This window comes from Pezoporus occidentalis, unplaced genomic scaffold, assembly GCF_034315485.1.
Source record: "Pezoporus occidentalis ecotype Australia unplaced genomic scaffold, CSIRO_AGI_Poc_V1 ctg252, whole genome shotgun sequence".
In the NCBI taxonomy this organism is placed as follows: Eukaryota; Metazoa; Chordata; class Aves; order Psittaciformes; family Psittacidae; genus Pezoporus; species Pezoporus occidentalis.
In genome coordinates, this window is record NW_026914416.1 from 315,188 (window position 1) to 328,996 (window position 13,809).

Below are 13,809 nucleotides of genomic sequence, written 5' to 3' on the forward strand. Positions count from 1 at the left end.
ACCAACATTCTGCAAACCTAGCTCATACTTGCATAAGGCAAATCAGTTAGTTCTCAGCTGTGCAACACAATGCAGAAAATAAAAAACAACAAAAAAAAAAACATTGTCTTTGGAAGAACTACAAGGCAATCATGACACTGTGTGTTTAGGCAGAGATACATCATCATCTTCACCAATAATACAAGGTGCAGAACCCTTCCTGGAAATTCAGATCAAAACTGTATTGTGATAAGCATCAAAAAATTAAATGTCAGGCCTGTTTGGAAGTTATGTCATTGAAGTCAGTGCTCAGTGGCAGCATCTGAACAGAGACAGATCCAAGCATCTTTAAAATCCAATTTGGAGAAGATGCCCTCTGTTGAAATACCACCAGAGTAACCTCCTGAGAGCACAAGCAGGGTAAGCAGAGAAAGCAGTAGCTGAGGGTAACTTTGCTGGCATGCAGTGGTGAGAACATTGAACAGCATGTTGAATTTGGGTGAGCAGAGTTTTGGTGGTGGAGGTAGCATTGGTCACAGCCAAAGAAATGGTGCAGGCCCTGATGTGATTGCCTGTGGTAAGTTCTCAGTGATGTTTTTTAAAATTGCCTCTCTTCCTTTCCAGCCTGTAGCTAGTTCTGCTCTTACTTAGGTTTGTCTTTTCTAGGCAGTAACCTCCAGTGTTAGGAGGGCAGGAGTTTTATCTTATCTCCTGCTGGCATCATACTGACTGTGGGGTAGGAGAAGGCTTGAAGGAAAGAGAATGAGTCAGGGAACAGAATTCTGCCTCCACTAATTTTGGTAGGATTTTTCCTCTCCTGGATGTTACAAAATCCTGTAAAGAAGAAGGATAAGAATATACTCCCTGCCTTTGACCTTCTGAGAAGAGCACTTAGTGCTGGGGAACACTGGAGAAAACTGAGAAGAAATAATAATTAGACCCCCTATATTAAGAATTCTGTGGCCGTGACAGCCACTTCTCTGTGTTACTCCAGGATCTTTGTTCTCAGCCCTGCTGTTGAAAGGCATTCACCTGATCTGTTATTTTCACTGTCAATGAATTACTGATGTAGAATTGAGAGAGAATAGAAATTCCCATTCACATCCTAAGCTGAGATCAGTTCCTTTCACTTTAACTGACCCTTTCTGATCAGTATAGCCTATAACTCAGAACTTGTTTTGGAAGGGCTGCACATGGAGAGAATACATGTACAGGCGTGGGCCCTCTGTTGAAAGCATCAGCGGTCTGTGCTTTACGCTCTCTGAAAATCATGCTGTCATCTGAATTGCTGTGAGGTGGCTTGGGAAAGCACAAACCTGGCTCACTTAATGCACGTGCTGTGGTAGAGCTAGAGCATTTTCTAGCATTTTCAAGCTGTTCATTATAGAGCAAGGAGACAACTGCCTAAATCCTTCTCCTTTATTCTTAATCAGAAGTGTGGAGTCAATAGACTTGCAGTGTGACCCCTGCCTATGCTCAGCAGCTAAGGAAATCATTGACTAATAGCATTCTTAGATTTTAAAAACACACTCTAACTGTGAACACTGAAATTACCACAAGGTTTTCTCAACTCTTTAGACAAATGCAGAATTTGGGTATAGCACTGTACTGTCTTCCATAAGCTTTATAGGTATCTGTTAGGCTTGGAAACCTAGTTCCTCAAAATGTTTACAAAACTTCTGCCGCAGGAATGTTCTAGTTAATGAATAACCACTCGGCATGCCCTTTACTAGCATGTGATTTTCCTCTTTGATGTTATGCATGATCTTGGCTTAATTGGATCTAGCTTTAAAGACATACAAGGGCCTCTCTGAAAAAGCAGTTCTGCTGATTAAATCTAATGACCAGCCAGAGCTGGAATTCTGTCCATTTTCCTGCTGCCTGCTTTTAGGAAGCCAAGCTGCTGCCATCCTGAATCTCAAGGTTTCCTGTTGGTTTTGTTTGTTTGTTTCCCCTCTGGCACCTTATCCCAAGGATAAACCAAACCACAGGCCAGCTTGTCATCTCTGCATTTTCAGATTTTGGAGATGCTGAGATTTAGGAGAACTTGGGTTTGGATTAAAACATGAGTTATGAGGGCTCTCTTTTATTTCGTTCACAGAGCTGTTATTGTTTAGTTACTGTAGTGGAAATTTACTTGTGAAATTATCTCTGGTTTTGGTTATACTGTAGTCTCCAGAACTTGGACTGTCTTTGCTTCTCTGTAAAGGAGATGCTAATAGTGAGCAGGTATAGCTAATAGCGTTCACTCTTGTCTGCCTCTGGTAATCACTAAAGTAGCTGTATGTTTGCAACCACAGTTCTTCACAGGATTGCCTTTATTTTGTAATAGCCAACATCTTACTCTTTGTAACCTATTAATCTGCAGTAACTCTGTAGTTGAAACATAAGAGGGGGTAAAAGCATTAGAAAGGGACAGTGAGAGAAGGTGCACCTCGCAGGGCAGTGATCATGGCTTTTATTCCAAAACAGTAAAAAGCCCAACAGATACCAGAAAGATAAGGTAGAAGTTATGACAACATGGTGTGGAAGCAAAGTTGTCATGTTTCCACCACTTCTGCCCCTGGCACCAGAGTATTTTTTCCATAAGGCATCAGCAAGTCTGTAACTTCAAGTCAGTATTTATGCAGGCTTATCATGACTGATCCCTTTCAGGGCCAAGTGCTGCCTGGTGCAGTGTTGTGCACGTGCTAGCTGGAGGAAATGCTTCCTTTGGAGAAGTTCAGCATAGACTTTAAAACCAAACCAAGCCTGCCTGAGATGAATTCCAATGCCAAACAAATGGAGGACTCAGAGTGTAGTAAATGGTGACTTCAGAAGCACCACACATGGAAAAAACCATGGTGTTTTTCCATGAGATTAAGTTTTAACTCCAGGTTACTACATGGCTGTCAACTTTTTTACACTAGCTATGAGCTTTGCAAAGTTGAGTGTGGTATGATATTATCATGGTATTATGACCATTTATCTAGATGTGGAGCCAAGTCTCTTATGCTTTGTCTGACGTGTGAAGATGGGGGCTCATACACGTACCCTTACAGCCATGAAGTATATATGGAACCAGACTTGATGCAGCTGTGTTCTGAAGATTGTGTAGGATCTGTATCCAACCTGTCAAATCTGAGACAAGCGGTGTAGTTTTTCTGTCTCTCCTTTAGGCATTGCTAGCTATGTGTATTTTAAGTGTTTCAATACAAGTCCCTTAATTTACAATGTACTTTATTGCAGTCAGTAGTAGAAACAGTGCAATGTTTACACTTATGGGACCAGATCTGGTAAATTATAGGCTCCAATTTGGATTACTTGTTTTTTTTTCCTTTGTCACTCTCCATTATACCAGGTTTTATTTTTCCTCAGATACAGGTTTGGGTTTTTTTTTTTTAAGATTTTCTTCATTCAGTACTTGTGATTTGCTGGTACAACACAGAACCAAGTTTGTCATATCTGTTAATATATGTCAGCTTTTATGTGTGAATCACTTGTTACTTTCTACTTGTCTTAAAAAATACTCTTTGACACTAGTTTCAGCCAACTTAATGCTTTATGGTTGCATTAACAATTTATGATTGGCACATGTTTTCAATACATTTTGTGTTTATGTAAATACAAGAACAGGTTTTGCTCCCACCTGTGCAAAACCCTCTTATTCTGATTTTGTTATCTGCTAGATACGATAACAAAATTAAAGGGGGGGGGGAGGGAGGGAGGGGAGGCAGCATACCAAAAAATGTATTACTATGAAGTGATTTGTTTTGACTGCAGTGTCATTACTAATGGGAGTTTCAGAGCAGTCTGGTAGGTTTGACAACTTAGTCTTTCCTCTGCAAGTGTAAGCTCCAGTATGCACATGAATGATTAAAGAATGTTAGCATAGACAGAAGAAAGTATAGCCAGTAGGACAAAGCTAATTTATACTAATCGTACTGCCAGTGGGCATGAGTTGTACATCATATAAGTGGAATATCCTATCTTATACTGATTGATTTTGTTTGGAAAGAGGCAAAATCTCTTGTGTTTAAAACCAAGAGATCTCACGGGCTGTTGAAGGGAAGCTCAGACTGTATGTTCGTAAGACAAATTGGAGGAGGATGGCCAAGTCCTATAGCTAAAAAGGAATAACCCCAGGGAAACAGCTCTGCAGAAGGAACCTGGGTACCCTGTGAGACAGTAAAGTGGATGTGAGCCAGCAGCAGACCTAGCAGCAAGGAAGGTTTGTCAGCAGTCTGGAGGAGAGCCAGCAGAGAGAGGGAAGTGATTAATCCCCTCTGCTCAGCATTTTTAGATCATATTCCAAATATTGTATACATTAAATAAAAGGGTTTATGTGTATGTGAGTTGGGAGATCAATCTGAGGAAGTTGAATAAAGAAGTAAAGGGTCACCAAGATGGTTATGCCTTTTGAGGAGAGGCAGAGGAAATGGGGCTTGTTTGGCCAGAAGGGAGGGAACTGAGCAGCAGCCTTCTTGGATAAGGACTTTGAAAATCCTTAAACTCCCATAATCACACAGATTCCTTAACTGACTTTCAGTGGACCTTCCTCCTGATTTTAGCAAATGGAGTGACTTGAGGATTTCCTCCATGTCGACCAGCAACAATCTTTACCTCATACGTTTAATATTCCTGCCATCCCCACAGGCAGTTTAGGGGGGTTAGGGATTTTTAATTCTTAATTCAAAGAAAAAGTATTTTATGTAAGAATTAAGAAAACATACTTTAACTTTTCTGCCAGCATGAAGAGGCTGAACTTTATGGACATCAAGTATTCCACATTGGGCGGTATTCTTCTAAGCTTGACTTGGTCTGAAATTTCACAAATTCTTTCTTTACTTGCTAACTTTTGGGCTTTGTACAACATGAAAAAAAATGAGCCAATAAAGAGTGACTGTGGGATGTGGATATTCCTTACCTAGTCCTGGTTTTGGCATCTGTAGTGTGGGTACCATAGAAATCATAAAACATGCTGCTCTGCATCTCAGAATGCTTTCTGGGTATCTTAACTGGACATCAGCTTCTGTTTCCGGTTATTTCCTGTGCTACAGTAAAAATAATTGCGCTGAAATACAAACCCCAAACCTTCAGTATGGTGACTAGTAGCTTACTGCCTGCTTGCCATAACATCCTGGAACATATGCAAGGCAACTTTGCCCTGAGGTGTGAGTTACCTTTCTTTGTTGGAGGAAAAATGTGGACATTGAAGGTTATACTGAAGGATGCTTCAGTTTGAATGCTACCTTAGCTTGTGGTTACTTGTTCATGTAATTGTAATTTATTGGTGAATAAATTTTTTGGGCCAAATCAAAAGCTGACTAGCACAACTTTGGGCTTTCTTTAGAAAAAGCAAACCAAAACAACTCTATTCTCCTTGTTGGATCTTTTTAAACCAGTGTGTGCTCAGTGAAGGGCACAATTTGACTTACTGCCTTACCACTCACACGCTTTATAATGTGCGTAATTGGAAAAGGAGCCTTCCAAGCATAGGTAGTTATTTGGTCTTTAGTTTCTGATCATGACTGTCTTAGAACTATTCATTGTCTTGTTATTATCTAGAAATTGAATTGCTTCACTTCAGCCACAATATTATTCAACAAATGGTGGTCTCAAGTGAGAGCTTCCATCACAGGTGGCGTGGCTGAACATTACTGTGATGTTGTCTATGATGGCTGGCTCTGCAGTTTGAAAGGCAAAATAAGTTATGATGAGTATTTGTCTTTCCAGTGGTATCAATGATACCCTCAGAAGTTGAAGTTAATTCTGTCAAGAAAAAAAAATAAATCCATGTTCTTTTGAGGTTAAATACAAATGCAGCTTCCCTGCAGTTTCTCTGATGTATTTCAACATTTATGTCAGTATTTTACTTCATGCATAAAATTTATTGTTGCTAAAGCAGACAGAGATAATGCAATTGGTAATATGTTACAGGAATGTAATCTTTGTTTATGTGAGAAACCCAAGTAAGTTGGCTTAGTAAGAACAAAATCCTGAGTTATATTTATAAATCTTTTGCTCTCTGTGTGTAAAGGTAATGTTTGTATGCCATTGAAACTGGTACAGGAACTAGGGTTCTTTTAATAGGCGTGAACCAAGGAAAATGGAGATACCACTTGATTCAGAATGTTTGTGATGGAAAATCCTGCTTGTTTTATTTCTTGGTTTTTTGTGCTTATGATCTGAAAAGTCATTTACAGTATTATATTTTAAATAATTATTTCAAGCATTGCTGTAAAATATGTCAGCATTGTATTTCCATGAGAATATAAAGGCAGAATCTAGCATTTTATTCTTAAGAAGGGAGACTTATACATGCATTTAAACGACCGGTAAATTGTATGGGTTGTAATAGAAAACATTGGCTCCTCAAATGTTTTTTAATGGATCTCAACCAAGTCACAGCTCTCTTTTTCATGCAGGTATTTTTGGCCAGAAGCTGGAAGATACTGTCCGATATGAAAAGCGCTATGGGAACCGCCTGGCTCCGATGTTGGTGGAACAGTGTGTGGATTTTATTCGACAACGGGGGCTGAAGGAAGAAGGCCTTTTTCGACTGCCGGGGCAGGCTAATCTTGTCAAGGAGTTACAGGATGCATTTGACTGTGGAGAGAAGCCTTCTTTTGACAGGTAAAATCCTCCATCTCTCCCAACCCCCTGAAGCCTAGACAGGACACAATCTGTTCTACTGACTGACCCACAGGACTGTAAAACACGTGGCAGCAACAGACAGAATGACATGGTCTTGCAGGTTTTTATATATGTTTCCTATTATGGCACTAAAGTGTCTTCTTTTATTTCTGGCTTTGATGTCCGATTTCAAAGCGATTTCTGGAGAATTTCCATTTGTGAAAAGCTGGTTAAGAAAAGTATTGCTAATGGTTTGGCTCAATCAAAAATATCTGGATTGCCTTGATCTTGGTATCGTTTGAAACACAGTGGTGATGCTGGCATTTAGTCAGTTCCACAAAAGAAGAATTTCTTTATCACCAAGTTCAAGATGTTTTGTTACCTATAAAACTGACTGGAAGGGAAGTCTACTTTTATGTATTCCTTTATAATTTTGGGCCTTTGGTCTTTAAAATAAAAGACCATAATAACAAACCTACATGGTTTTGAGGGTCCAGGTCCAATTTGTATTCCAAAATTTGTACAGTCTTGCAAAAACTAATGAGGATTTTCTGGGCCAAGGAAGAACCCAGTCCTCTCTACACAGCTGTAGCTTCTAGCTTGAGCCTTCTGTAAGATTAATTTTTGTGCAGTAGTCAACATATTCAGAGTGTGCAATTAGAGAAAGAGAACCAGTGGATTATGAATGCCGCATAGACTTTTTAACTTGGATTGGAGTTAATATGGTGGTAATGAAATTCCATTTCCCAAGGCTGTTAGACAGTGGTTATCCTCAGCATGTGCCCTAAGTGACATCTGTAATAAGCCTCCAAATTGGAATCCGGGTACTTCACTCCAATTTGGTGGGTCTAATGTGGGTTAGGAGAAAGGTTGCATTTATTTTGTGGGACCTTTGAATGGTAGCAATGCAAGTAACAGGAAGGAGAGCATACTTGATGTTTTAGTGCAAAAACATGGCATGATATGGACCTGATTGCTGGAAATCATTTACCTCTCTCCCTTCCCTATTCCTATGAAGTGAGCAAATTCGTTACACATGGCGGTATGTGTATTATAGGTGCACAGAAAGCAAACATCTGCAATGCTGTTGTTATCTCCAGCAGTTTCCTCAGTCCTGACCCTCACTTTAAGAAATGTCAAGAGATTCATAATGCTCTGGAAAAGTCAGTTGTCTTCCTGTGAGGCTTATTAGTTTCTCATTGGAAGGTGAAAGTTAGGATAATTGACCAGAAAATAGCTTTAAGGAGCTAGAGGACTATAAGAAATGACAGTGTTAGCTGATAAATATTTGTAGTATACTCCGTGACTGCTCAAATACTGTGTAACTTATTTAAAAATGGTAAAGAAGCATCCGTTGGGTATGTGCTGTGGTTTAAGCCATGGGTAAGGAAAATGGATTCTGAAACCAGGACAGTATGTTTTTCTTACTTGGACATTAAAATAGATATTACTGGTCATATCTACCAGTGATACAAGTAGGCAAATGGCAGAAACATAAGGTTATTATTTTCTATGTCTTTGAGCCAAATAATTGTGGAGGAAATGCTTCAGAAAACAAGTAATCCCCAGCTCCAGGAAGATAATGTACTGAACACCCACTGAGAGGTACAGCTTGAAAGGGGTGCGCAAATTCTATCTACTTGAAACAAATGAGACCAGGCCTTAGCCACAAAAAAATTTTTTGCAAGGTTATGTAGCAACATCTGTAGCACGCACTAATGAGCCCAGGAACAGGCATGCTAGCTGAGCTTTAATAGATGAAAAGGAGAAGATATTTTACATGCTACTGCTGTGAAGAACGCACATAATTTCTACTGTAGCAATTAGAAACATCAGCAGGAGTTGCCTATAAATTGCTAGTCCTGCAGTTCTGCTTCTGAAGCTGAAAATTTATAGAACACTGACCTTGTATGTCTGTGTGTCTCATTGTGAAGGGTACTTTTGCTGTTTACTTTCTTACATTTAAGTTTGGAGCAGTTTTGACTTAGGTGTAGCAATGGCCCAGAAGTCTAGCAGGCATAAATTCTGTCTCTCTGCCATTGTTTCCATTGTGCATCTACTTTGTTCTCCAACCTTTGGTTCTTTCATAAGCTTTTGAGGTGAGATTCATTTCACAGTGTTTATAATGCCTATGTGATTACCTTGTTTTGGGGTAACTTGTCATTGTGTTGAACAGCAGTGTGGTATCTAGGTTTGATGCAACCTATTTGGCAAGTTGAGCTCTTGGAAAGTGGCCACAATATGAAACATTGCTCAAGACTAAAGAAAAAAACATATACATTAGGGGCTCATGCTTACTTTCTCTCATGAATCTCAAGATCACTGTTTAATCTGTAATTGTATGGTATTATTAGTTAAAAATCCAGTAGTGCAAGATCTGCCTAGCTTCTGTTTATTAATTTACATTTTACCTGTTCTGAAACATCAATAAAGATTTTTGCAATTAGAGCTGAGCTGATGGTTCTATTGATGGCATGAAACAATGGAATCCAGGTCACACTTCTCTAGTGGTGCTGGGTCACTGGCTCTGGGAAAAAAGCTAGCTGCTGTCATCTGTGTTGGAACTAATACAAAGAGCTGATGTTTGACGAGTTTGCCAGTTTTCATACTGACATTTTTTCTGTGTATAAGTGCATGTAAGTCAAACAAAGACTTTAGAACAAGTGAAGAGGCTTTGATACATGTGTAGGCTTCTATATATAATCCTTGTTCTTTTATGCTTTCTTAGCTAGTTCAGTAAAATACATGACCTCTAGAATTAAAAGCAAAAACAAAGGTAAGATCATCCAGCCATGATTAATACTGCTTTGAGATGTCATCTCTGACATCATGACCTTACATCCACTGGGGGATGGAGTCCAAAGGCACAGATCTTCTCTTCTGCAGAGTTCATCTGCTGTCCACGGTAATGTGGAGACACTGCCCATATATAGATGACAGAATGGTTTTGGTTGGAAGGGACCTTAAAGATTATCTTAGTTCCAACCCCCCTGCATTGAGCAGGGACACCTTCCATGAGACCAGGTTGATCAAAGCCCCATCCAACCTGGCCTGGCCTTGAAATTTTATAAAACAGTTCTTCATTCATGGAAGCCGATCTTTACTTGAACTGTCACTTTTTTACAGTAAGCTGTCACCATGACTAAACAATATAGGCTGCCTCTTGCATTCCTGTCTGCAGCCTTTTGGCAAAGAGGACCACAGAACAAGTGCAGTAGAAGTAGTAAACTCAGTAGTAGAAGTAGTAAACCAGCTTTGCTTAAAGGAAAATGCAGCCATGTTTTGAAACATGAAATGTGTTTGACAAGTGGTAGCTCTCACATGAGTTAGCAGTTGGATGTTCTGATTCTGAAGTCATTTATAACGTGCAAAGTGAGTCCAGGACAGGACAAGTTGGAGAGTGGCAAAACCCTTAATGTATTAATTTGATCTTGATCTCATAGTTCGATGAGGTGTTGCTGAAGAATCATGAGCTGTGTATGTGGAACCAGTGTGTGAAACTCAAAATGAGAAGACCCACACTGACCTGAAACATCCAACACCCCAGGCCCTTTAGTATGAAAACTGGGCCATCAGTATTTTTCACAGTCATAGAAAGCGGAGGTACAGCTGCTACAACTGGGAAAATTCTTAGTTTGCTTCTGCCTGTTCCAGGCTTCCTTCCCTGATCCTCACAGTCTGCTCATCAGTTGTGCCTCTGGAGCCTCTTCTACATCCTTTCTAATTCCAGCCGTTTTTCTAACTAGCTAGCAGAAATAACCTCTGCATATGGCACAACTTAAAGATCTAATCTAGCAATTAAATATACATTAGGAGACACATTTCTAATGTGATGCAAGGGTCATTAAATCAGTTTAATTGGTATCCTGCTGTAGGGGAGTGTGTTTTTAGTTATTGGCAGTGAATGAACATTTGTAGTTGCTTTGCATAAATTTCAGTTTCAGAAATGGAGTTGGTGTGTCAGCTGTGATTAAAGAAAAGAAAAAAAGCAGCCAGGTATTTCCCTTGTCAGTGACAAATGACTTCTTAGATGGCCATGGTCACCTTTAAGAAAGCATGACATTTTGTTACTATGTGGAAGGTCTGACTGGGTTTTTTAAAGCATCCTTTCTTAGGGTTGCAAGATCTGTGGCTTTCTCTTCCAGTAGGCAAGAACAGGTAGTGTATTTGTGGTGATTTTCCATGTTTTATATATACTTATAATCCCTGCAAAATCTTGCAGAACCTGAACAGTCTTTCTGAACAACCTAGCAGTATATTCACTGGAGCTGGTGGATTTTTTTTTTGTTTCTTAGGCCTCTCTGCCTACCTTTCTTAAAAGAGTACATTGTCCCTCTTTAAGGATCTAAATTTTTCTAAGCAAATTTTAATATTCTTCCATATAGTTTGTCTTTTCACTTGTCTGTTCTGTATTGCTGTCATCATTGTTGCTTTTAAAGCATCACTTTTTAGCCCAAATGAAATTAGCTGCTAATTATTGAAGTGGATATCTAACTTGGAAGTAGAGTCTGCTGATCTTCAGAATTCCTTGTGGTACTTAGCTCCCTGAATAACTCATTCCTGGCCATCCCTGGAGACACTCAAGGCTAGGTTGGATGTGGTTCTGAGCAGCCTGATCTAGTTGAGGGTGTCTCTGCTCATTGCAAGGGGGTTAGACTAGACGACCTTTGAAAGTCCCTTCTGACTGAAACTATCCTATGATTCTAGGCTGGCATAGATTGTAAACATCATAAGCACAAGGACAAAGGAGCAGAGTATGCATTCTTTTTTTTTTTTTCTCAGTCTAAGCAGTAAAACAAGAATTGATATAATTGTTAATGTAAGGTAGAGCCAGGCTCTTGCAGCAGCAAGGAGAAGAGGACAGACAGCTCAGGGCTTAAAATGGGAAATGCTTTCATATGTTTCACAAGTTGTAGGCAAAATTTCATCTGATACGTAGGTTAGGCACAGTACACTGCTTGTGCTAGATACACATTATATAGGAAAATTATATACAGAGTAATGCTTATAGAATAAATCATATAGGACAATCAAATGTTATGCATTTTACCTGACCTTTGAGTTTCTGGACCAAAGCTTGACTTCCAAAATCAGTTTAACCATTTCTGATTCACTATAACATTATTGAACATGAACTTTGCCCTCCTAGCCTCTGGGTACTGACTTCTCAGCAGTAACGGTACTCTGATTCTCTCTACATGTAGTTATGTACATTTGTAATATTCCCTTGATGTTGCTTACTCTGTGTTTCATCACTGGTTTATCATGGGCTCTACCATCTCCTTTAAGCTGTCTGCAGACTGGCATTAAAGGTATACACTGGGCAGCCAGTTAGGAACTCATCCTGCCATGTCAGGAAAACATCTATACTCGTCTGAGAGCTACTCTATAGACATGGATGCACCTAAGCAGGGACACAGTCAGCAGATGTTGCAGTGGGTACAGCGTATGTTGGTGAGGGAGACTGTTTCCAGGATTGTGATCTGTGACACATCTGAAATGATGGAGCTGTAATTCTAGTAATACCAGGAGGTACCGATTCACAGACTGTTTGAACTGTACTGTTCTTGATGTATTATTACCAGAACTCCTAAATTGAATTATAGCCTCACAGCTTGTTGTTCCCTACTGTTTGTTCTTTATGCAGACTGTTTATGTGTCATCATGATCTAGAGCTATTTTTGGCACAGCATTAATCTTTTTCTAATGTGGCCTTGTTCTGCTAGTATTTCCTTTGTGAGAGTTTATGAGGGGCTTGTTGGCTTTGTGCTCTGAAGCGCTGACTGCAGCTCACTGAACATGCTGTCTGCTTGTCCATGTGTGAGGGTTATGACTGGATTTCTGGTGGCCTGGTGGGCTTCAGTAATTTTCGTTCATGGCAGAGAGGGTGAAAATCTCCAGGCAGTGTAATCAGTTTGACAGCCACTTCCACAGTGTCTGTGGTATCACAAAGGAAAGTGCTGTCAAAACAGCAATGCCATGAGGGATATTGATGACAAAGTTCAGATGAATGGGGCTTTGAATACGTGTGGTGTGATGAGTGGTGCGTTTGCATTTGGAATGCCTTTGTATGGACAGTGGTGGAGTGGGGGATGCTCCTTTGGAAACCTATCAACAGTAAAGCAGTATTAACGTTTTGGTGGGGTGAGTAATCTTTCTCAAACTTTCCACCATGTTGTGCCAAAGTAGGCTGTTTCTCAGCTTGCTGATGCTTTTTGTATTGAATTCAATTTTCTGCTTTGTGCTTTGTTCTTCCCATTTCAAGTGTAGAATTGTTCATTGTGCACTTGGAGAAAGTCCACCTCAATTAATGGGGGTTGTTCCAATTTAGATAACAGAGGATTTTCTGCTGGAATTTGACATGCTCTATTTTAATACTTGTTAATGAACACTTGTAATCATGTTAATTATGAATGTGTTATCATGGAACACTTTGATATTACACTGTCAGATATCAAAAGAAATACCAAGATGGGTATAATCATTAAGTTTCTGTAGTTGTAATGGCCCTAGAATATAAGCGAGGCGAGGTTTGAAGGGGGAAATACCTCCTTGTCTGAAACTGATCAGTTGTAGCTGGACAAAGTCTAGAAAAAAGTCCTCTACTGGCCCTGGGAAGATCCATGTCTTACAAACTACACAAATGCCCTCAAGGCAGATATATAAATGCTGCTGGTTGACTTAAACTGTGGATAGAACACTGCAGGTTGGAAAGGGAATAAATGCTCCTGATCCTCAAGAGAGCTTGCAGTGCCGCACTCCTTTGAAACAGCTGTCCTCTGTGTCTGAAATGCACTTAATGGGATTTGTGGATTGAAACACCTAAAATACAGGTGGATTAAAACTAAAGTCTGCCATTTTTAAGTTGCCCACTGTATTGTAAAACAAACCAGGGAAAACGTGCTGCTAGACTCCCAAGGTCTAATCAGGCCTCAGTGTATATGAAGCATTCTTTTAGTTACATTATTTGAAGAAGTATCTTCAAATAAGAAGCATCTTCATACCAATAGTTACTTTAAAAGTAGAAAGTTTGTGGCTTTTGTCTAACTGTTGCTAAATAGAATTAAAAACTTCAAAGCGCTTTGCAGGCAGTGTGTGTGCGTACACATATGTTTGTTTATGCTGCCAAAATCTGTATGGTAATTTCTGTATAGAAAGATTAAGTCCTAAGCAGTGTTCCAGTACAGTTTAGGGGAAAAAAAAAATAAAGGTAAC

At 39.6% G+C, this 13,809-nt stretch overlaps 1 protein-coding gene across 11 annotated transcripts in view; it reads left to right on the forward strand.

The window, feature by feature from the left end:
- The window catches only part of ARHGAP24 (Rho GTPase activating protein 24), a 208,951-nt gene that overhangs the window by 182,009 nt on the left and 13,133 nt on the right, over positions 1-13,809 (forward strand). For 10 of the 11 annotated variants that reach the window (XM_062623418.1, XM_062623419.1, XM_062623420.1 and 7 more), the window contains one exon: positions 6,387-6,594. In XM_062623418.1, coding sequence (XP_062479402.1) covers positions 6,387-6,594 — 208 coding nt within the window. Of the gene's footprint in view, positions 1-1,846; positions 1,971-6,386; positions 6,595-13,809 lie in introns of those variants that run through there. The other variant, XM_062623429.1, reaches the window with a different exon arrangement.